We start from the raw sequence: 23,872 nt of genomic DNA, 5'->3' as shown, positions 1-23,872 counted from the left end.
ACCTCTCCAGGCACTAAACAGCCAAAGAATGTTAAACCCTTTTAAAGACATAAACTTCTTAGTGACCCCAATCCCAGCACCCAGATGGCATCTGTATGGAGTAGCCAGGTCTTGAGTGTAACCTGCTCCACTGAAAAACTTTAGAAAGCTGAACTTCCAAACAACAATATTCCTACACCTTTTTGCATTCAGATCTATATTTTTTCGTTTACGCAAACAGAACTTCCCAATATTATACATTTTCAAAATTTTGAAACATAACACATATCAGCAAGGTTGTTCTGTTGTATACCATTTTTTTCTGTAACCTATCTGTTGCTGCTGCTGCTGCTGCTGTTGTTATTATATGAAATGTAGCCGAAGGCTAAAATTTTAATTTTTTAATCTCATCCCGTTTGTGAGAATTGACCATTTTGGCCTTGCAGGACTACGCAAACACCTTAAAAGCTCAGCCCAGAATTGAGGTGAGTCAAAGCTAAAAAACACCATTCTCTTCAGAACTTCATGGGCTTTAATATGATATGTCACAAGATGGACTAACTTTAAATTTTAAATTTACAAGATTGATTTTATTTTTTTAAGTGAGTGATGTGCAAGGTTGTGGGTTCAATCCCAGGCATCCTAGACTGCAGGACAGGGGAAAAGGCCACTGCTTGAACAGCTGCTTCCAGCCAAGGTAGATGGTAGATGGGCAAGAGAGGTCATTTGTCTACCTCAGCATAAGGTAGCTTCACTTGTTATCTTATATCTTGTAAATAAGCTCACTGAGCTTGAGGAGAGAGAGAGAGACATGAGGCTGTTTTGTCTCCTGCTCAGATAGCCTGACCTGGAATTCCACATATCCGCTTCTGGCAGGATGTGACACTGTTCCCAGAGGGAGCAAGCAACATTCCCATTGTTCTCTTAAGCACTTCCCTTTATGGAATCCCTCCCTTCTCCGCTGCCAATCTTACCTGCACCTCGCGATCCCCGTATTTCTGTGGGTTTTTGCTATTCTGGCACTTCTTGCGCAGTTTTTTCAGCTCCGTCTGACACTTTTCAATTGACTCTGCTTTGGAACGGTGCTCACCTTGGTATTTCTTCAGGGTGGCCTAGGAGGGGGGGAGGGAGGGCACCAGACAGGTCAGCCTTGAAGGAACTGGATCCTTCCTGGTTCTCTGAGCCTCATTCCACATATAAATACACAGAGCAGCTCAACAGACAGGCTGTTGAGCTTTTATTCCTTTCGGATGAACAAGTAGATCAGGGGTGGGGAATCTTTTTCCAGTCTGAGGGCCACCTTTCTGCACCAGGGGGCCGCATGCTAAGGGTGGGATGGACCCATAGGCGCCGACTCCATGGGGCCTGAGGGGGCCCGAGCCCCCTCAAAAATTCGTTTGGGGGGGCTCTGCCCCCCCAATAATCTCGGGCGCCCCTCCAGCAGAGCGCCACCGCCGCCCCTCCCCCAGCCCAAAATGCACAGGGTCGGGCTGCATGCCTCCTGCCCTCCCTCCCGAGCAAAAGCTCCACCCAATTTCCTTCGGAGCTGATTAATAGGCGCAGCACGCTCTCCCCTATTCGCTCACGAGGAGGCGGTGCCACTTTATCTGCATATTCATGAGCTTATTAATTATTCATGAGCTTTCGCGGGCTCCCCCAATATTTTTTATAAGTCGGCGCCCCTGGATGGACCAGAGGCAAAAATGGGCAGAGCATTGGATGTCTTATCTGTTATCTATATACAGTAGGCTACAGTTTCAGTCACACAAGGCTTTTACACACACTCACCCCTCTCTATCCAGGCAAGCAAGAGGCATTGTCTCAGTTACTGGAGGAGGGGATGGAGCAGGGTCAGAGTTCAGAGCTCTGAGGAGAGGTTGTGGCATAGGGAGAATCCCAGGGGCCAAACAGAGAGCCCAAGAGGGCCGCATTCAACCTGAGCCAGAGGTTCCCCACCCCTGGACAGATGCATGTTGACAGAATGGAAAATACCTCAGGTCACACCCTTCTCAAATCAATACGACATACTGAATGGATTATTGGTTTCCCTGAGGGACAACAGCTGGGCTTGGGCCAAACTGGGTCTCTCTTGAGAGGAATCTTGGACCTGGCAGAAACAATGCTGACAGTGGACGCTTGTTTCTTCACAGCCAGTCTTAAGAGTTGAGCTACACGTCTTCACCTTGGGCAAGAGGGGGAACTTGTGGCCACCCACAAGTTCCCTGACTGATGGCAACGCTAGATGAGGCTGATGGGAGTTGTAGTTCAACCACATCTGGAGGGCTAAAAGTTCCCTGTCCCAGAGTGCCCATCCCTCAAGCTTTTCCACATAAATAGCAAGGCCTCATTTTGGTCTTCTCGCTGGCTAGCAAGAAGCTCTCCAGAGAAGTGAAAGCCTGTGAAGAAGTGCTGACCACCGTCTCCTTTGCTTTCTCATAGACTCTGACAATCCCTCAGTCTCATCTTCCTTGGGGAATTATTGTGAGATAAAGACAAGATGAAAGAAACATCACAACCCATGCTTAGCTGAATAAATTCCTGCCTCAATGGCACTCTCTTCTGTGGATAAATTAGATACCTCCCTAAATGGCCAACTGTAAGAAATGGAAATAAACAGAGATGGAACCAGTGTTTCATTTATGAGTAAAACAAATGCAAGGCACATGCCTTCCTGGAAGCCATACTATGACACTATTTGACCTGGAGATTCCAGGAATGTTGTGACAGGCTCTGTGGTGAGGGAAAGTCATTCTGCACGTGCTCAGGGGTACTTTCCTTCATCATTATTTCAGACATTCAGGGCATAGATAGATTCTATCCTAGCAAAGATTAAGCTTCGGATAAGATATTGCACAAGAAGTGATGGGCGGATGAATACACATGACAACAGACAGACAAACTTGAAATGGCAGAAGAGGAGGGTTCAGATATTAATCTTTCTCTCACCATCAGATACTTGATATCCAGTTCCAGTTTGTGTTCTAGCTGGGATAACAGCTCCGAGTGGAAAAGCTTCAGCTGGGACCAGGTGACAGAGAGGCAGGAAAGGAGAGGGTGAGAGTCAGGAAGACGAAAGCCAGTACCACCCCCTCCCACCCATAGATTGGAGGTCCCGAGAATGGCTTTTGGACATGACAAGATACCAGGATAGGTGGGCCTGCGGTCCTGATTGGAAGCAGCAAAGGAGAGGAGGGGAAGAGGGCAGAGGTCTAAATAGGCCCATCAGTCTGATCCAGGCAGGCCTGAAGCCAGGCTAAATGGGCCCATCACATACAGATACTCACCGTTTCTTCCAGCTGCACTTGGATCTGACGGTGGACCTCAGCCATTTGGAACAACGTGTCACCTGTAGGTCAAGGTGATTGGAGGCTTAATATACCCCAGACATTCCCTGGTCTATGAAAAGGTCCTTTGTCCCCTGGACTCTGCCTGTCCCTGGATAATCTCCTTTCGGGTTAATTCCTTTCCTAGGAGTTGACCAAGGAACTCCAACCAGCTTTTAATTGGAACCAAAATGTTGATGGCAGGCATTTGTGGAAGGAGGTCTTCAACTTGGTACATACACACAAACTTGAGCACCGCTCTGCAGCTTCTGCTTTGGGGGTGCATTGTGCAATTCACACACCTGGCACAGAGATTAGATCAATGTGACGCAGCACACATCTAGATGGGAGCATCCCCTCCAAAAGAAAGTGCGATCTAGCACAGGAGCAGTTCACAGCCCTGTCGCCTAAGTAGCTAAAAGTGACAAAAATATGTTTTTAAAAAGAAAAGCGAATATGTATCCTGCCTATTGGCTGCAGGAGCCCTAAAAAAAGCTTACAGCATTGTCAGTCACAACTATCTTCTGTATACATAATAATCTAAGGCTGTTGTCATGCTCTGTAGTTGGGGCAGCCATGTTAGCTCCAGCATGAAACAGTGCTGGTGACAGGCGCTTAACCGAGTGGGGAGAGGTGCTTCACATAAAGAGTTCAGCAAGCTGTTTTGTGAAGCCACCCCACCCCCCGTTAAATGTGGTTGAATGGATGAAGGCAAGGCATCCCATCCTTTAAATGGGGGTGAAGGTTGGGACGAGCTGTGAGGGGATAGGTGAAAGGGAGGGTGAGGTACAAAGGGAGGTGGTTTGGCCAGGGAAGAAAGCAGGTATACAACAAAATCACAAGATACAGAAGACGTGAGAGGGGAAAAAACCTGCCAGCCTCTCAAAGAATACCATTCCATGGCATAACCTGGCCCGAAACCATATAGACAGAAAAAAATGTGTCTGAACTATATTTGAGGTTTTACATTTTTAAAAACCCATCTAAAGGTGGCATTACAATTAGGGCTGCAAGGCAGGAGGAACCATCAACAGATTTATAACTGGGATACACATGCAGCAGAATGTGGGCTGTACCATTTCAGGCTGCAGGTATGGATGGCATGTTTGAATGCTCAGCTACATGAAAACTGCCCAATAAATAGTAACCAGGACGAAAAGGAATGGGCAGGACTCTAGAATCTCTTATACCATACAGCATATTATGTGTAATTTATAACTTGCAGGGAGTTGTGTTCACATGGGGCAGTGTTCAAAACCGGCATCCCTACCTCTCCTGTGAAGTGGTACAGCCCACCCTAACACCACAGTTTTCTTGCTACCTCCCTCTGCTGCATGGTGGAGTTGATTAATGATAGGGGCCCATTTTAATCAATCGGGCCATGACTTAAGGGCGCCCTTGTTTATGCTGGAGTCTATTTTGGTTCTGGTGTTGCAACAGGGATTGAAAAGAGGAAATATTAAAGATTGCCTTTGCTTCTAACAATGAGCAGTAGCTTTTGTTTGTGAAATCGTACCTTGTATTTCCTTCAACATCTCAAGAAAGGGCCTGCCGCAGTTTTACTTACATGTAATTGATGGATCGTTTGACAGAACCACTAAAAAAATCTTTAGCCGCTTGGCAGCCCTATCTACAGCGGAGACTAGTACAAAACAGCTACTGCTAAAAACCACAAGGCCCCACAGCCGACAAGCTTAAAGACTAGTTTACACCGTCAGCAGAGCCAAGCAGTAACAATCTCCTTAGGCATGTGCAGTTTTAGGCTATGAGAAGCAGCGCTGAACACCAACCGGGATGGCTTTGAAAGAGAATTAGACAAATTGATGGGAGATAAGGCTCTACTGGCCACCATGGCTATGTTCGGCCTCCACTGTCAAGGACAGTGTGCTGATGGACTGAGAGTGCTGCTGTTGCACTCAGGTCTGGCTTGTGGGCTTCCCAATGGGGCAACTGCTTGGCCACTGTGAGAACAGGTTGTTGGACTAGATGGGCCACTGGCCCAATCAAGAAGACTCTTCTTATGGGCGGGTATTGAATGCTTGCTAGTGAAACAAAACAAAACCCTTCATGCAGAAAAATAGGTTGGCAGGGAGAAACTGAGGCCAGACTCTCCTCCCTGCCATGCCATTCAAACATACTGTACAAGGTTTCTTTTTTAATTAAGGAAGGATTCAAGCATGCTAACACACCCAACACCCTTGCCTTCAGCCTGAAACAGACCAGCCCAAAGGAAATTTTACCAAGTGGTTTTGCTGAATGTGTAAACTGGCTCAACGTCTCGGTTCGCACAGAAGCAGAGATGTGGGGTCTCTGCTCTCTTGAGGCATCATCCTTTGATGTTTCCACAATGCTTGAAGGGAAGAATTCCATGGAGTCACCAGGAACACATGGGATGCCGCCCTATTCACCACCAATAGTCCAGATATGGGGTGTGTACATGATGAGACAAGTGCAAGTGGTATCCTCATTGGAAGCGGTTCGGCAGGTGGAGCAGAGCTGCAACTCAAGCCTCCCAGAAGATATTCCACAGCCAATTACGGGAAGCGGAAGGGGTGCAGGAGTGGCTCTGCTAGTGCCCCTGCACTGCACTGACCTCCTTGCAGCTTCACCCTTCCCTTCTCCCTCCTGGTAAGTGGCAGTGACTTGTTTGCTGGTACACCAGTGTTGCAGTTCTGCTCCACCCAAGAAACCACTTGCAAGCAACATGAGTGACCAATACTATGTGGTTCCAAACAGAGACTAGATGCTGTGGGTTTGCTGGGGTTATGCCTGCCTGCCTCTTACAATGATGCTTGCAAAGTCACAATTTGCTAACACCTTTTTGCAAGCACAAATTTGCGCGCAAGAGTGCTCTAGGGAGAGTTCAGTAGTAGGAAATAAGTCTCTTCCCTCCAGAGGAGGCCACAGGTCGAATCAAAAACCTACCTAACTCCTTGGATCCTTGGCTGTCGCTGGCCAACTCGCCGAGTTTCACTAAGGCATCAAAATAACCCTTGGCGGCCACTGTAACTCCTGCAAAGGGTGGAGGGATGGACCATTGAATCATAAACTCTCAACACAAAAGCTGCAGAGACCTTTCCCCTTTAAGGAACACCAACTCTGACCTGGCCTGAGGTCAAGGGCTGGACTGGGGCATTCCATTACCTGAGAGTGCTTTCTGATAGTTCTTTCCCATAGTAACAAAATTCCTTAGACTGGGGTTGAATTGGTCCAGAATCGCCTGGATACAAGGGAGAAGAAAACAAATAATGCAAATCCTTCTGGCATGATTCAGACAAAGTTTAGGCACTAACTTCCCACAGAAAGGCTGAGGCGTGTGCTTCATTTCCTCGCTGAAATCCACAGGAATTAGAAGGACATAAGTGATTGGTTCGTCTCCTTAGCATCACAATTCTCTCCGTATTATCAGGAGAGAGGACTTCCTTGCAAAACAAGATGAATCACGAGTGCTTAGAAGAGACACACACTAATATTATTATTATTTATTAAATTTGTAATAAATGTACTTGATAGAGAAACTGATGGGCAAGTTGGTGAAGAAAAGTCTGAATTCTGTATGGTCTGATTTTAAATTGTATTTGATGTTAACCTATATTTTTCTTACAGTTGGAAAACTACTTTGTATAACTTAATGAAACTTTGGACTTTGAAGAAGCATGAACTCAGGATGAAAGGGAGAAACGAGCTAAGAGGAAGGCACGTTTGGCAAATCCTCACCGTGATCAACTCCCACCTGGAAGCTTATGTCCCCACTGTGGAAGGACATGTGGATCCAGAATTGGCCTCCACAGCCACATACGAACACACTGTTAAGACCATATTCATGGAAGCCAATCTTACTCAGCTACAAGTGATTGCCAAAGAAGAAGAAAAGTGGTCTAAAAATCTTACAAATGAAAAAAATAATAACACAAAATGACATACTTTGGGAGAAGATATATAAAATGGCACAAGGAAGGGGAGAATTATACGCGGTGGCCTGCAGGGAGTTGAATATGACAGAGGGTACCTGGGAAATAATACACAGACCCGGTTTACATGTCATAGTAAAACAAAACAAACCATGGTTTAGTGTGAACCTGCAGGCTCTGGGAAAGTAGATCGGGGTTGTTTTGTTCCTCCCCAGGCATTCTGAAGCTGCACTGACCTAAGCCCATCATTAAGCTTAGCATATTGTCTGGAACTGGGCTTGTGATTTCAATCTCCCCCAGACCAATCACAAGCTGTAACTAAGGTTTGTCCTTTATGGCTTGTTGTTTGTCCAGGAGAGCTTAACCATAACCCCTGATGTGGAGGACACACTAAGATAAACCACAACTTAACTCAGCATAACACTGAGTAACGAGAGAGGAGCAACGTCGCCATGGAGTACTCATGCTAAACCATGGCTTGACTTATTATGACATGTGAACCAGGCCACAGATAGATGAGAAGTCTAGGAATGGATAAAGAAAGTAGCTAGGTCAAATAGCTTAGTTATCCATGTTTTCCTCTAAGGGGTTCAACTGAGCATATATATCCCTATATTTCTCAAAGCAACCCTATGAGGTGGGTTCAGAAGCGCTGAGTGACCCATGACAGCCCAACTGCAGTCTAGCAAACTAACCACTACAATGGCTTGATCAAGAGTGAGCAGAAGCCCTAAACTTTACTAAAATGTTGTCCACATCTATAAAATTAAAATTAACATAATTTCTGCATGAAAAATAAAACAATCAAAACTCTACAGATTTTCTTATGACCTATATTTTGTATGTTATATTGACATGCAAAAGTCAATTCATATACAGTATTTGGGAATCGAGACATAATTGTTGATAAGGACTGTGACATTTTATTCATTTCATTTTAATGAAGGAATTGGTTTTAATGTAAGTTTTTTTTTTTTAACAGGAATGCATTAGGAAAATTTACAGTTCTTCCTGACTCATGTGTGCTGCTTGGTAGCTACTGGTCGGGAAGCTATTTATCTTGTTTTGACTCCGATCAAGAGTGCCCAAGGGGGGTGGGAATGGAGAGCGGGAGGGAGGATTATCTGGACAGACAGGAATGTGTGGGAGGATGGAAAGACAGACAGGAACTGGATGAAGGGAGCAGATGATGGACAGAGGGAGAGGAGAAGGGATGTCTTGTGGAATGGAGTTGGCCTGGCCTAAACATTCACCAGAAATAAGTGGTGGAAAAGGGTCAGCTTTGGTCACAGAGTGTCTACACCTCTCCCTACCCCCTATCATTTGGGGCTGTGATAGAGGGCGCCAAACCTGAGAGAGCTGCCCTGGTGCTACCAAGTACTTTTTCCCTTCTGGAAATAGGAAATCAGGTCTGGTCTGCATCTAGGGTTAGTGGTTGGACCCAAGCTTGCCTGTAGACCTCGGGAAGGTGCTCAGTCCCACCGATTCTTGACACTAGACCTGTGGTAGAATTAGGCATTATAATCATTTAAAGGGGAAATGGGTGGCGCTGTGGTCTAAACCACTGAGCCTTGGGCTTGCCGATCAGAAGGTCGGCGGTTCGAATCCCCACGATGGGGTGAGCTCCCATTGCTTGGTCCCTGCTCCTGCCAACCTAGCAGTTCGAAAGCACGTCAAAGTGCAAGTAGATAAATAGGTACCACTCCAGTGGGAAGGTAAACGGCGTTTCCATGCACTGCTCTGGTTCGCCAGAAGCGGCTTAGTCATGCTGGCCATATGACCTGGAAAAACTGTCTGCAGACAAACGTTGGCTCCCTCAGCCAGTAAAGCGAGATGAACACCACAACCCCAGAGTGCTTTGCGACTAGACTTAACTGTCAGGGGTCCTTTACCTTTTAATCATTTAAAACTGCACATGTCTCACCTGGCCCTTAAATGAAAGTTCCCTGCAAGTAAAAATCTAGCACAGTGAGGAGGATGTTAGCCAGCCCACTTCTTTTGATGCTATTTTTCTACCTACAGATTAAAAATCCCTTTCCTGTAGTCAGATGCTGAATAGTCTCTTCTGCCACCTTATTCTCACCTGATTCTTTTGCTGTTGCTTCATCACAAAAAGGCATTTTCACGCATGATGTGAAAAAGGGTATTTTGCTTTCCTGTAATAATATACAGGTGAACACCACAATCACATTCTGCCTTTTCTTCCATTTTCTGTTCTAAATTTACAGTATTCATATGTCTTCCTCATTAGCATGATAAGCTAATAATAAGATCTTTTAGCCTAGCAGAAGCAAAAATGCCTTCAACAACTTATTGAAGCAATGGTTAGAGTAATCAACTGAGCAGATCCAGCCTCAAACTCCTAGTCAGCCATGAATTCCCATGGGCCAAGTCTCTATCTTTCAGTCTAACCTCATCTCAACAAGTTGTTGTGACGATCAAATGAAGGAAAGAGTCTTACATCATCCTGAGCTCCTCTGAGGAAATGTGAACTAAAAATGTAATAAAAAATTAGAATAAGTGGGCACTGCAACAAAATGTTAGGAATATGCAGTCCATCTCATTCTCCCTTACCACTTGGGCTTTCCATTCCACAACCGTGAATTCTGCCTTGACTGAGCATGCTCAGTCCTCATTCGGTTTCTTTGGGAAGGAGCTCCTCATTTCCAGGTCTCTACCCTAAATATTATTTTATGCTCCTACAAACCTTGGGATTCTCCTAAGCCTGCTGATACCTCTTGCTCATGGATGGTACCATCTTGGCTACATAACCAACAACCCTCACAGCCCAGAGATAGAGGGAATAACAGCACTGGTTAGTACAATGTTCTCCACACACCCAAGGAAAACTGCTCTGAAGACCCAGATTTCAGACAACACCAGCGCCACTCCTGCCCCCACCTTCCCAGCCCCAAGGAGACAATGGCCCCTTCTCGGCATCTGCTTTAACAGCTGTCAGATGTGTCTCTGCTGAGCGAAGACAGCAAAGAAAGCACAGGAACCCCGGCCTATGTGCGTGCTTCCTCCCCGGATAAGAAGAGAATATCCCATCCAGTTGGAGTCAAGATGTTTAGGCAACACATCTCAGGGGAGCGGGAAGGGTTAAGTTTTCCCTCCTCCTGGCCAAGTACATTGAGGCTGGGATTTGGCATGGGATTTGCTTCATTTCCATATGGGAGAAGAAAACACACAGAAAGAGCAAAAGCTTCCAGCTGCATCTGAACTTAACCAGAAAAGCGGATAACCACAGATTTCATTGAAAGCAGGGAGCCCAGGTCAGAATCTGGCCCCACATCCTTAGCAAAGTGTCTCTTTCCAAGGAAGCGAGCAAAACAAGAACACTTTATTAGCGGCACTATTTCTATTACCACTGACGAACTTCCCCCCAAGTTTTTTCCATCCACATGTCCAAATGCACAGCTGAGTTTCTAATAAAACAGTGGGACCGAATGATGATGATGATGATAATAATAATAATAATAATAATAATAATAATAATAATAATAATGTTGTCTGTAGCCACATTTCTCCTGCAAATAACAGAACAGGTCCGTTATCTGAGCAAAACTTTTTTTAAAAAAAGTTCACACAACTTCTCCATCTTAATTTGGGTTTGTCTGGCTCCCCCCCCCCATTTACTAGAGGGAAGGGGGAACTTCCCAGACCTGGACGTTATTATTAATGTTGCGCTACCTTCAAATCCAGGGCATTTCTCTGCATTCAAAAGGTGGGGTGGGGGGCGTGGGGGACAGCAGGGGTGGGGTGCACAAAGTGTGTGTGTTTGTGGAAATGTGGGCTTGGGGGGTGGCTTGTTGGAACAACTCTGCCCCACTGGCCTCTCCTCCCTTTCCCCTGTCCCTTCCTTTTCCGAGGCTCTGTTTTTCCAAAAAGATTTTGGGAGGTGAACAAAAGGCTGGTTAAGAACAGCCAGAAAGGAAAAAAGAAAGGGGGGGAGAAGGGGGGGTTGGAAGGGGTTTTTTTGTGTGTGGAGGTGCTGGAAAGGGCTAGTGTGCGATGGAGTGTGGATGGCAGGAGTGGGGCGGAGGAAAAGAAGGACGGAAACACAAATCAGGGACGGAGGGGGGCAGAGTAGGGGGGGAGAGAAGCGGTGGAGGGGAGAGAGATGAAGGGGAGCCAAAGGGAGAGGCGGAGGGGGGGGAGAGAAAGGAAGAACAGGAGGAATAAACAGGGGAGAGGGCTGGCTGAGAAATGGACGGGGGCTGGATCTGGGAAGAGATGGTCAAGGGAAAGAATGGAGAGAGAAAGAGGGAATGAGGAAGGGATGAGGAGAAGGATAGAAAGTGTCCCGCTCACTCACCCTATAGACGTTCTCCGTGAGCCGGTTTACCTCCTCCGAGCGGGACATGATGCCGGGGCAGTGAGCGCCGTGGGGCCTGGATGGGGCGTGTTAGAAAGGGGGTGGGGTTGTGTCCCCCCCCGGTGGGGGCCTGAGGGGTGGGTCTTAAAATGGGGGGAAGCAGGAGGGGATTGGGAGCCGGATCAGCTGGGAAGGAAAAGGCTGGGAGAGCAGCGCCAGAAATCAAACGGGATCCTTAGCAGGCGGACCACACAGATAGATGATAGATAGATAGATAGATAGATAGATATATAGATAGATAGATAGATAGATAGAGCGTGTTAGTGTCAGGCTCATATACACGGCCATTTTTATCTTATTTTTTAATAGTACACAGGGTGCTGGAGGTATATACATACTGTTGCCAAATGTTGGAGAACTGAATCCCCAGCATCTGAAAGGCGCCGTTTGTTTTGGGTGGAGGGAGATTTACGTTGAAATCGCTAGTAGGGAATTTTTTAATCTCCCCGTCTGGAGTCATTTTCAGTGTTTCCCATTTACGGAATGCTGTTGGATTTTAAGGTTATCAGGAAATAAACGCCCAGGTGTGAAAAAATATGAAAGTTAGCAAGTTAGTCACGGTGATCGTCGTCTTAAATTTTTAAGATTTTGTAAGCTTTTCTCAAGGCTACAAAAGCAAAATTCAGTGTTTGAAACCCACACATGATGTCCGAAGTCTGAAAAGTTAATTTTAGCTGTGTTTAGGATGACGAGGCTAAACGATATTTATTAGGAAAATCAAATGAAGAAGTTGGTATTTTATCTGCATAAATTTAAAGAGGAGGAAAAAAGTGTCCCAAAAGCAGGAAAAAACTTCCTTAGATTAATATGGTTGTGTATGTAGAATTGCAGCAGGGATCATCTTCCTTGTTTTGATTATTCCTTATTTTCTCTCACACAGAACTCAAGGCTGCTGAAGTTTTCGAAAGAGCTTCTATTAAAAATAATAATTGAAAATGTTGAAATCTGCTGGCTTGATTAATCAGGAACCCTTTTTACAATCAATCCAAACATTGTGAAGATATTCATCTTCCTGTCTAAACCGGGGGTGGGAAATCTTTTTCAGCCAAAGGCTGTGTTTCCTCCTCACAGGCAAACATGCAAAGGACACATTCCAGCGATGGGTGGGGCCTTACATATAAAGTGACTAATAAATTTAATCATCGTAGTACAACAGTAGTAAAAAAAATCCTACGTGGTTATAGACGTACCTCCCTTCACACTTGGTATGTACAAGTGGTAAAACTTGCACACAAGAAAATCTGCTGTGCAGTGTAAACAAGCTTTCAAAGTCTGCAAAGCAGCATTTGAACTCTGATCTTGAAGGTTCAAGTCTAGGAAATAGATATCATTGACCAGTATAGGTTGGCTGGAGAATACATGAGATGTAACACAGAGGGAGATTCCAAAAATGGTCTCCGACAGCAATGGATTTGGAAGTTGGGCATAAGCGGCCCTGGCAGAGCTTGGCAGGAGGTTTGGCTATGCCTGCTATTGTTGCTTTCCAGGGCTGGCAGGATTCCCAGCCACGCAATGCCAGCTCTGGGCGACTCGTTTTTTCCCATGGGACACTGCCCAGGCCCCCTGTAGTGAAAGTCCAGGACCTAGGACTTGCCTGCCAATCCTGTATCTCTACCGCAGTGTGTCCTGATAAGATGGGTGCATCTTGGTTTCACGCTGCCCCCTGCTGGCTGTCTCTGGCACTTGGAGCTGGCAAGGGAAAGCAAAAGGGTTAGGAAAACAGGCTAGGCCTAGGGCAGAACTTGAGGTCTTGATCTGGGCCTGGTAGGGTGAGCCATGGAACATGTTTGTAGCACCCCAATTCCAATACCAGGGATCACTGCCTGAGCTGCCCCTGCCACACCTTGCTGAGGGCTGCAGTCTGCTTGCTATAATCCTGCCTGCACAGTGGTGCCCTCAGGGTAGGATTTGGGGCAGACGTCCAAGGCCTCACTTAGCAGGAGAAGGAAGACCCCCAAATGCAGCAGGGGCAGGTAACCATGTTTTGAAGTACAGTGGTACCTTGGGTTAAGTACTTAATTCGTTCCGGAGGTCCGTACTTAACCTGAAGCTGTTCTTAACCTGAAGCACCACTTTAGCTAATGGGGCCTCCTGCTGCCGCCGCGCCGCAGGAGCACAATTTCTGTTCTCATCCTGAAGCAAAGTTCTTAACCTGAGGTACTATTTCTGGGTTAGCAGAGTATGTAACCTGAAGCATATGTAACCCGAGGTACCACTGTAAGTGAAGAAATGCACATTACCATCTAGGAATCCAACCACATGACCATTAAGCCCAGAGTCCTGAAATCATCGTGCTGTAGCACGGGCGGCAACAGCACAGGGGCGGTTCCCTTGGGTGCAAAATTGTTAGGGGCGCACAATTTCAACACCGGTGCTGCTCAATACAGCTGCACACTTCTGTTGCTGGGCTCCGTTGAAATTCCAGAACTGTGTCTGGAAAATCGGGGCACTTGGAGGGTATGGTGGTTTCCAGCACCTGGTGTTCGGAAACTTACTGCCCCACAGAGCAGAGCTTCCCAGACTTTTACACTGGTGACACACTTTTTTTAGATACGCATCATTTTGCGACACAGCAATTCAGTTTTACTAGCAAAGCAGAGGTTAAACTAACCCCTTTCAGTTAGAGCAGTCGCAGGCAGAGGACCAGGGAGGCTCAAAGGGGGGTTATGCATCCTGATCTCACTATGCCTAAACCCCACCTGTAAGGAGCTGTCCCCTCTAGATCACCTAGCAATGGCCCTACTCGTATCCTGGGGAAACTGCAGTTTACTAATTATTAATGTTTTTGTTTTTTTTAGATTTCTCTTTATTGATTTTTATTACACACAAATACACACAAAACAAATTCATCACAAATAAAAAACAAAACACACAACAAAACTAACGAGAGAGAGAAAAAAAACAGAAGACCAAAACAACATGTAACTAATTGACTTCCTTCCACCTCGGTTTTGGGTTATGTAACAAAGGATTTCCCCCCACAGTTTCTCTTTAAAATATCTGCACGTCGTAGGGTTATATTGAGCCTACTGTGATCTTTACATTTTTTAAATCTGCTTCGATATATATTATAAATTTGTTCCATTCCTTAATAAACTTTGTTTCTTTCTGATCTCTAATTTTTTGTGTCATTTTTGCCAATTCTATGTATTCGAATAATTTGCTTTGCCAATCTCTTATCGTTGGGATATTAGTTGACTTCCAATTTTGTGCTATTAATATTCTAGAAGCTGTTGTTGCATATTGGAATAAAATCTGGTCCTCTTTCTTGATTTCATTACCAATCATCCCCAGAAGGAAATTTTCAGGTTTTTTGACAAAAGTGTATTTAAACATTTTTTAAAATTCATTATAAACAAGCTCCCAAATTATTAACGTATATATTCCCCCAAATAGCAAAAAAAAACCCGACATTGAGGGCAACTGGAATAGACTGGATTCTTATGTCAGGTTACTGCTAGCAGATATCTGGGAGCAAAGGTCCTGCTGGTGGGCGACCTAAATGCAAGGTTAGGGCCTGACGACCCTAGTTTAGAAACTAAACTAGGTGCCCTGATGCCTCTGGCCCGGAGGCTTTCCAACTACCAAGGCAGTCAAAGGACCAACCCCTCTCCAGTCCCAGGAGGAGCACGGGGAGTGTTCGCACGACACACCTATACACTGCAGCCGACACACTATTGTGTCGCAACACATAGTTCGGAAAGCTTTGCTATAGAGCGTAGGTAGAACATACGCATTGTAGCTAGTAGCCACTGACAGCCTGAGCCCCCATGAATTTGTCTAATTCTCCTTTTAAAGCTCACCCATGGGTGAAAGAGAGAGCGAAAGTATCCCAGGGTTGCTCCACCTCTTCCTCTTTTTGTGCCGCACCTCCTTCTGTCATAAGTTTCAGTTCCCAACTGGCACACCCAGGGAGTGAAGGGGCACATGGCTGACCACAGGAGGAGGAAATAAGCTGCACTTCGACTCAAACCTCACGTACCATGGGAGAAGGAGGAAGCACACTTGAGCAGCTTCTTCAGCGGATGAGAGAAAGACCCAGTGCTAAAGGTGGGTCTGCCCATGGCAGGACCTTCGGGGTTTGGTGGGGAGGTTTGGCTTCAGTCACAGAGGCAGCTTGCAAAACGGAATGAGTGGAAGGGCAAAGAGGAAATGATGGGGCTGGAAAAAATGGGTATTTCCCAAGCCTGTCTGGTTGCTTGCGCAATAATATGCCCATGGCAGCACTCTTGCGTTTGCAAGGCAAAAGCCCGAGAGGGCAAGCTTTCTGCTGAAACTGCCTTTTAGCAGTCGGTGTTTTAAAAAGAGCGAGAGATATTACGACTTGCAGACCTTACATTATGAGTCTCTGTAAACTCCGGATTTTGGAAATGATTGCTTTCTTGCGTCTGACTGAATCACAAGCCTGCGGTTTCAGATTCCTCCAGTCTACCACCTTGGGCTTTCCTCACATGTGGCATTTACAAATCGCTCGACAACTTGAGGTTGCTCAAGGTCTGAAGCGGTCCTTTGTTTAGCTGTGGAGGTTTGCGGAGGCTTCTTTTGTCTCCTCGCATATTGTTATGCTGCTCCTCACTTTCCTGAGAGGAGAGAAGTGTGGTTTTGTGCAGTGTGTTTTGCTTCCTTTGGATGAGAGGGCGCCCAGGGATGGAGGCAGGTGCTGGCGATAGGGGGTGATGTTCTGCTGGGCCAGAGCAGAAGACCCACTGCCAATCTGCGCAGCCTGCTTGCTGGTCCTCTCTCCTTGTTGCCCACCCACCTGCTGTCTCTGAGGGCACAGAAACAGAGTCAGACCATTTGCTCCATCTGGCTCAGGACTGTCAAAACTGACTGGCAGCAGTTCACCAGCGGCTCAGACAAGGAAATGTTTTCCCACCAAGAGATTGAACCTTCTGAACGCAAAGCCACTTTCCTAAATAAAATTACAGGTGTGTAAAAGCAGTTAGCATGCCGTAACAAGCTTGTGAGCAGCCTCCCCGTGAGGATAGGGGCAGCAACGGTGGGGAACCATCACCCCATTGTGATCATGATCAAAATGACACACCCCAATTTGCTGTTAGCCGCAGCAGGAGCCCATGGGAGTTTATTTCCTGATACAAATCACACTTTGTTTGTGTGTATGTGTGTAACCAGGATGGTGGCAGGAAGACAAGGGTTAAACTCCCCGCTCTCTGCCCACCACCATCCGGATTCTGCTCAGCTTCACCCCTGCCCCATGGTGCCTATTTATTTAATTATTCTAAAAAGTGCAGATCAGTTGTTTCCACACATCTACCATGGCCCTGGCCCCTGGGTGAGTAAGTGGTGACAGGATAAAGGAGAAGGAACAGCTGGCCGCCATTCATCTCACTTTGTGGGCAGCTGTGGGGCTGGTTTCAGAGGAAGAAGCCAAGTGCATGGTCAGGGGCAACAGTGGCAAGGAAAGAGAAAGAGAGAGAGAGAGAGAGAGAGAGTGTGTGTGTGTGTGTGTGTGTGTGTGTGTGTGTGTCCATGCTGGCTGGGGCTGATGGGAGTTGTAGTCCAAATTATCAGGATAGCACCAGGCTGGGGAAAGTTGACTTACACCTACAGCTCTGTTTTCTCCTGCTTCCATTTCCCCTTTGTTGCATTTTAGACGCTATTCTCCTTCATTCAAGACTAACATATTTTGGGGAAGTCGCTAAAGGCTTGCCTGCGCAGTGTGGAAGGGACACTTTTCACCCCTTCCCAGGATCCCCCTGAGTACCATTGAGAAGATGTCCCCCCCCCCTCCTATGGCAGGCAGCTCCTTTCAATATAATAGGTGGGGCATGAACAATGGCCCCTTGCTGTGCCTTAGGAATAAGGAGAGAACTCTGCTGTACTCCCATATTGCATCCCTGAGCCTTTGAAGGGGCAGGGAACGTGGGCAGTTTATTACCCCTGTATATTCATATCAGCACTCCTCCTCAGTAAACCTTGCAGAAGAACCTCACATTTGCAGCTGCCTTCATGTCAATGCAGTATACTAGATTACGCATTTCACCACCCTGAGTTTAATTCACTGGAAGCGTGTTCATATTCTTGCTTTAGGAGCTGAACGTCTTCTGCATGAAGCTGCTGCATGATGGTTCTCTCAACCCAAGATGGAGAAGAAGCAACTGCCTTTGGTCCTGTGAAACCCACAGTATGACATACAGGAAGCACAAAGAGCTCACAATGCCCAATTTTAGACTTGTCTCCATGATGCTCTACACACTGTTAGTCTTCTTTGTGTGGCCGCATCAGGGCGTTCATTCTTTTGGGCTCGCTCACTGTATTCTTTCCCCGAACAGACCGGGCCTTGCTACCTGCAGTGGCCAGGCCATCTCAAACTTGACTTCTGTTACCCTCCAGCTGCCCAACTCCACCCGCTGGCTCAACGCCTCCAACAACAAAGTGACGCACCTGACCTCAACGACCTTTTCCCATCTTCCTCACTTGTTGGAACTTTACCTGGACCATAACAACATATCAGGCATTGAGTATAATGCCTTCCAAAGCTTGGAGGACTTGGAAGTGCTTGATCTGAGCTGGAACCAGCTGGTGTCTGTGGAGTCTTCCATGTTGTCCAGCCTCAGGAATCTGCGTGAGCTGTTTTTGGGTCACAACAGTATTGCCACATTGCATCCCAGCTCCCTCATATCCCAGGTGGCTCTGCAGGAACTGCACCTTCCCAACAATAATCTCTCTAGTCTCCAAGAGGTGGCAACAGCTACCCAAGGCTTGGCCAACCTTACCTTCCTTGACTTGGGTTCCAATCAGATCTCTACTCCGTGTATGGGCTCCAGTTGGATTGTCTTTGCCTCCCTGAGGAACCTCAGCCTCAACAGCAATGGGATTTCCAGGCTGGACTTGTCTAACTGCTCCTTCCCTAACTTGCAACAACTCAACCTAACCCATAACAACATGTCGCAAGTGGAGGCTGGATCCTTTCGGGCCACCCCTGTTTTGGTGGAGTTGTCCTTCAACATGAACCCCCTGGATATCTCCCAGCTTATCAATGCAACTCTCCCTAACCTAACCATGTTGCATTTATCCAGTATGAATCCACCATTAAATGAGAGCATGTCAGCAGCTTGCTCCTTCTTCAAAAGCTTACCCTCTTTGACCTCTTTGGACATCCAACATTCTCAAATGAATGACACTCAACTGAGGCAGCTGGCTTCCTGCACTAATCTCACGTGGCTGGATCTGTCCACCACGGGGTACAAGTATCTGAAAAATGGGGTCTTCGAAACATTTCAAAGCCTGGAATTCCTCTCTCTGGAGAAGTGCAAAGTCCTGAGGCTCAGCTCTAGCGCCTGGGGGAAGCAGATGCAGCTACGAACCCTGATCCTAAGGAGAAATTCCATTTCCCAGTTGGAGGATTCTGTCTTCCGTCCTTTGAACCAATTGAGCTATTTGGATCTGTCAAAGAACCACCTGACCAACCTTCAGCAGAGATCCTTTTTTGGCATGGAGGCATTGCGGACCCTCATCCTGCAGGGCTGCCAGATCACAGCTGTCACCCGCAACACCTTCCATTATGCCCGTAAGATGGAATACTTGGACTTGAGGGATAACAGCATCAAATTAATCAAGCCCCGTGCCTTTTTGCTCAAGCACGTGGGGACTCTCCTGCTGTCAGGAAACAAAATCCTCACTGTCAAAAGGAATGGCTTTTACCAACTGAACTCCCTGAGATATCTCTACCTAGACCACAACTTGCTTTACAAGCTATCTCGGGGAGTCTTTACACCCCTCAAAAAACTAGAAATCTTGGACATCAGTCACAACCACCTCTTTACTTACAACAAATATGATTACCCGAGTCCTTTTGCTGGTCTCCGCTCCCTTCGCAAGCTGGACCTTAGTTTTCAGAGTCCTAGACTACCCATTTGCCCCCCAGACAAAGTCCTCCAAGGCCTTGGGAACCTACAGTACCTCTCTTTGAAGGGCAACCCCAGTCTCTTGTTCCTTAACATCTCGTTTGTTAACCTGACTAGCCTCAAGTCTTTAGATGTCTCCGAAATCAGTCCATTCAATGACTCTTGGAAACCTTCATTAAATTTCTTCCAAGGCCTGGGTAACTTAAGCCAACTCTGGATAGATGACAGTGCCATCAAGGACTTGCCTGAACAAATATTTTCTGGCTTGACATCTCTAGAGCAACTCTCCCTGAGCAAGAATGACCTGAGGAACATCAGTAAAAAAACGCTTCGTGGGCTGTCCTCCTTGAAATATCTGGATGTCTCTGGGAATCCCCTGACATGCTCCTGTGATAATGCCTGGTTTCAAAACTGGTCTGTGTCGGAACCAAATATCCAGGTGTCCTTGCTGGGCTCATATCATTGCTTTGGCCCTGGCACGACTGACCGTCTCTTTGCTTATGAAGACTTCTCCTTCTGCTTTGAGACTAGGGAAATATACTTCTTCATTGCCACCACTGTGATCACCCTTTGCTTCCTGTTTACTGTTTTAGTCTATGCCAAATTTGGTTGGACCCTCAGACATGGCTACTACCTGCTGAGGGGCTGGGGCTTCAAGCGCCTGCGCCAAAAGGGACAGGAATACCAGTATGATGCCTACATTTCTTGTTGTAGTCAGGACCACGAATGGGTGGTGAACAATGTTCTGGAAAAGCTGGAAGTGCAAGGAGAACCCAGCTTGCGGCTCTGCTTTGGGCCTAGAGATTTCGCGCCTGGAGAATATTACATAGACAACGTTCAGAATGGAATAAGCCAGAGCCGCAAGACCTTGTGTGTGGTGAGCGACAATTACTTGGAAAGTGAGTGGTGTTCACTGGAAATCCAACTTGCTTGTTCCAAGATCTACTACCACAGGGAGGACCCTCTGGTTGTGGTCTTTATGGAGGAAATCCCTAACTACAGGTGAGTGAGGATAGCTCATCAGCCGCAAAGGTGAGACAGGAATATTGGGTGCCAAGGCAGGAGGTCTTATTTCATTCATTCCTTCTGTTTTGAACATTTCTTATCCTTTGTTTAAAATAACCCCGGAGGAGGGTACAATTCCACAAATCATAATAAAACCACAATTTAATATTAACACCCATGTTCAGAAATGCTGGGGAAGGCTACTGCCTTTGCGCCCTTGCTTGTGGGCTTCCCATATGCAGCTGGTGTGGGAATGTTGTAGGTACTAGGAGAGGATATATTGATTTAATAGTATCCTTCCTAACTCACACTTGTGAGTCAGCAGCAGAGCGACATTCCCCAATATATAGCAGGAAGCTAGTTGGTAGATTCGTTTGAATCTCTTTACTTAAGCAATCCAATCTGGCTTTGTTCAGATTCGATTTTGTTCCTGATAAGTCCCCTTTTTATCCCTCCTAAAAAATAATAATAATAAAGACACAAGAAGCTTCTTTTCAAAGTAACAAGAATTTTACTCACATTCAGTTCACAGTTGGATTCCTGAAGGCAGGCTTTAGCTTAGAGTTACAGAAGAGGGTTTGAGTTCATCCCGTATGGGAATGAGCCCATGTCCTGGTGGCTGAGAGCCAGCAGACATCAAAATACATCAGTATCAAGAGAGCATGGCATCAAGAGAAAGAAGAAGGGAGGTGGTTGCGTGACCAGCCCCTTTTATGGGTCTCCCAGGGTCACACCCACCTACCTGGTCACATGCAGGGGGAGGAAGCTTCAGACAGGAAGTATGACAGGAAGTCCTCCTAGCTGTGGAGTAACACCCCCCCCATGCGTGTCCACTCTGGGCAAACAGGAAGTGTTGTACTTGACTGCTTATGTTACATCCCCCAGTTGGTGGGCCACCAAGGGAAGCAGGATGTTTTGCTTAGATTCAGCCTTTGTCTGCTCCAGCGGGCCACTTCTTGAGGACCCCGTTGAGTACGTCTGGGTGTGGAGTATGGTCAGTCTGCTAAGGAATGGGAAACCTCAGCCCTGCTTTCCTTCCTTCCTAGGTTGTCTCCCTATCATCGCCTAAGGAAACTGATGAAGCAAGAGAGCTACCTCACATGGCCGGAGGACCCTGAGGCTGAGAATGTGTTCTGGACGAAACTGCACGAGGCCTTGAGCTGTGGAGAGCCAGAGCAAAACACTACGCAATTTAGCATGACTTGTTAGGTGACGGCCGCAAAGCAAAACACTGCGACTAGCCTTCCTGGGATCGGTTAACCTACAGCAGTGCTTCTCAACTGTGCGGCCTTTTAGCTAACATAGAAATCCCCCCCTCCCCACACCCCCTTCAAACCTGGCTCCTCTTATAAGTTTATTTGAATTTCCATTGAAATGTTGTGACTTTTAATTGTAAATAGCATTTTGTGTTTAATAATAGAAATGAATGTATTTCATACTTTTATAGATAAATAATTTTGTTGTTGTTTTTACTTAGCTTGGAATATATTTTTTAGAAATACATCCCCTCAAAAAAAAAAAAAAAAAAAAAAAGGAAGGAAGGAAGGAAGGAAGGAAGGAAGGAAGGAATACATCCCCTCCCTTGAGATCTTTATACAAGCCTCAGGGGTGGCAGAGCCCCACTGGCTAAGAAACACTAACCTAGAATGACATGAAGCAGAAGGAAGAACATGTACTGCGATTGCCACCACCAACAAAGGATGCCATGGCACTTTCCATCTCTGGATGACAGAATGTTTTATAAACCATGCTGCCTGAAATTGGACAGGGACTTGTGGGGCTCACATTAACCATCTAGAGGAGGGGGGGGGGAGTATAAAAATATTGAATCTAGTAAGCTGATGCCTTACAGTATTGCCTTAAAATTCATTAAAAGAAAAGAATTAAATTGAGTTTTTAAAAAAAATCCGTTGGGGATTAATCAATTTTTTTTTGGGGGGGGGGGAATACATTCTGAGCATGTGTTCAAGGTTTATTGCTGCTATGTGATGACTGGGTGTTGAAGTGCTTTAGAAACATTGCTAATATCAATAACTGCGGTTATTAGGATTGTTGTCTAAAAGGCTCAAAATTCTAATGGCAAAATTATATAATTCCCTCAGATTTGTTTGAAATGTTGTCTGTATCCTGAATGATATGCTTTTATGGGTTGCTAGTAGAAATAGCTCTTCTTGACAACTGCTTCTTGTCTGTATGTAATTATAGATGGTTAGTACAATGACTTCGATCCCAAAAGAGTAACTGGGGCTGAATCCATTGCAGACACGTAAATTAATTGCACTTAACCCCACTGAAATCAATGGGAAAAGTAAATCCTATTGATTTCGGTGTGAACTGAGTGCAGCAAGCTTAGCCTCGTTAACACAATCCAATGTGCTAAAATGTAAAATGCCTGGTACAATGGATCCAACGTTCCCAGTTATAAATGCTATTAGAGTTGGGGGCTGTAAGGGGAAACCCCAATCATGTAAAAGTGTTCTGGCAAGTTCAGTTTCCCATGTCAGATATGTGAAATCAAGACTTGTTAGAACCAACCTGTTGTGCTCTGAGGCTAGGGATGGAGGAAATGCTATTCAGATTGCATTCAGGACCAAATCTACGATATGCACATTTTTCAAAAACAACGTGAGAATCAAAACACAGTCATCCTCAAAATTGCTTGGGGGGGGGATGTGTTTAGGAGAAAGTTGCACGAATTTTCATGAGGATTTAATCCCCGCCCCTGCAAACTGCTGCAGTTTAAGATTGGAAAAATGAGAAACAGAAACCCCAAAAGGACAGATGTTTCCATCCCTATCTGAGCTCTGAGCCTCAACTACCTCTGCCCTTGGGCTCTGTCTGAAGTTTACTATAATCTCAATCTGATTTTTACTTTAAAAAAAAATGCAAATCTAACAGAAAGAAAGAAGATACTGCTACTACTACTACTACTACTACTACTAATAATAATAATAATAATAAAAATAACACCATTGCTAGCTGGCATTAACAATATGACTATTCCATAATTTAAACATATAAATTAAATATAGGCAGTCCAAATATCCAAAGAGATATCTAAATGAAATTGATGATTATAAGCCCTGAGTTCGAATACATGGGCGGGGGGGGGTACTGTTTGTGCTTTTGGAATATATGTCTAATATTTTCCCTATATTTTGGAATATATGTCTAATATTTACAGGTAGGACGTATTGATATATCTTTCACAGATATTTCCCCCCGTCTTGCTATCCACCCCCCCATGGCCTACTTGACACCCTGGCTCCCCTTATGTCCTCTTATTCTACCTGCGAATAATGGGCCCCGTGTAAGTATTTTTCATTAGATGAGAAACCAGTGAATTAGTTCAAAGCTCAGACTTAGCTTCTGTGTATCTCACTGGTAACTTAATTCTTCTGAGTGGAG

At 45.8% G+C, this 23,872-nt stretch overlaps 2 protein-coding genes across 5 annotated transcripts in view; one reads left to right on the top strand and one right to left on the bottom strand.

Annotated features, from left to right (window-relative positions):
* Positions 1 to 13,769, bottom strand: part of LOC308571539 (BAR/IMD domain-containing adapter protein 2-like) — a 195,110-nt gene extending 181,341 nt beyond the window's left edge. The window contains exons 1-6 of one of the 4 annotated variants that reach the window (XM_081167131.1): positions 11,930 to 13,769; positions 6,447 to 6,522; positions 6,228 to 6,314; positions 3,264 to 3,325; positions 2,926 to 2,997; positions 954 to 1,091 (exon numbers count right to left, since the gene is read on the bottom strand). In XM_081167131.1, the coding sequence (XP_081023257.1) occupies positions 954 to 1,091; positions 2,926 to 2,997; positions 3,264 to 3,325; positions 6,228 to 6,314; positions 6,447 to 6,477 (390 nt within the window). In that variant the 5' untranslated portion in view covers positions 6,478 to 6,522; positions 11,930 to 13,769. Of the gene's footprint in view, positions 1 to 953; positions 1,092 to 2,925; positions 2,998 to 3,263; positions 3,326 to 5,092; positions 6,057 to 6,227; positions 6,315 to 6,446; positions 6,523 to 11,531; positions 11,658 to 11,929 lie in introns of those variants that run through there. The other 3 variants (XM_081167130.1, XM_081167132.1, XM_081167133.1) reach the window with 3 other exon arrangements.
* A 1,566-nt stretch (positions 13,770 to 15,335) lies between these two features.
* On the top strand, positions 15,336 to 22,370 carry LOC308571524 (uncharacterized protein). The gene is made up of 3 exons (XM_081167083.1): positions 15,336 to 15,641; positions 17,643 to 20,461; positions 21,511 to 22,370. The coding sequence occupies exons 2-3, from the start codon at positions 17,661 to 17,663 to the stop codon at positions 21,671 to 21,673; spliced, it is 2,964 nt and encodes a 987-aa protein (XP_081023209.1). The 5' UTR covers positions 15,336 to 15,641; positions 17,643 to 17,660; the 3' UTR covers positions 21,674 to 22,370.
* The last annotated feature ends 1,502 nt before the right edge of the window (positions 22,371 to 23,872 follow it).

Source organism: Podarcis bocagei (genome assembly GCF_964188305.1).
Source record: "Podarcis bocagei genome assembly, chromosome: 13".
Taxonomy (NCBI): Eukaryota; Metazoa; Chordata; class Lepidosauria; order Squamata; family Lacertidae; genus Podarcis; species Podarcis bocagei.
This window is presented reverse-complemented; position numbering and strand designations above follow the sequence as displayed.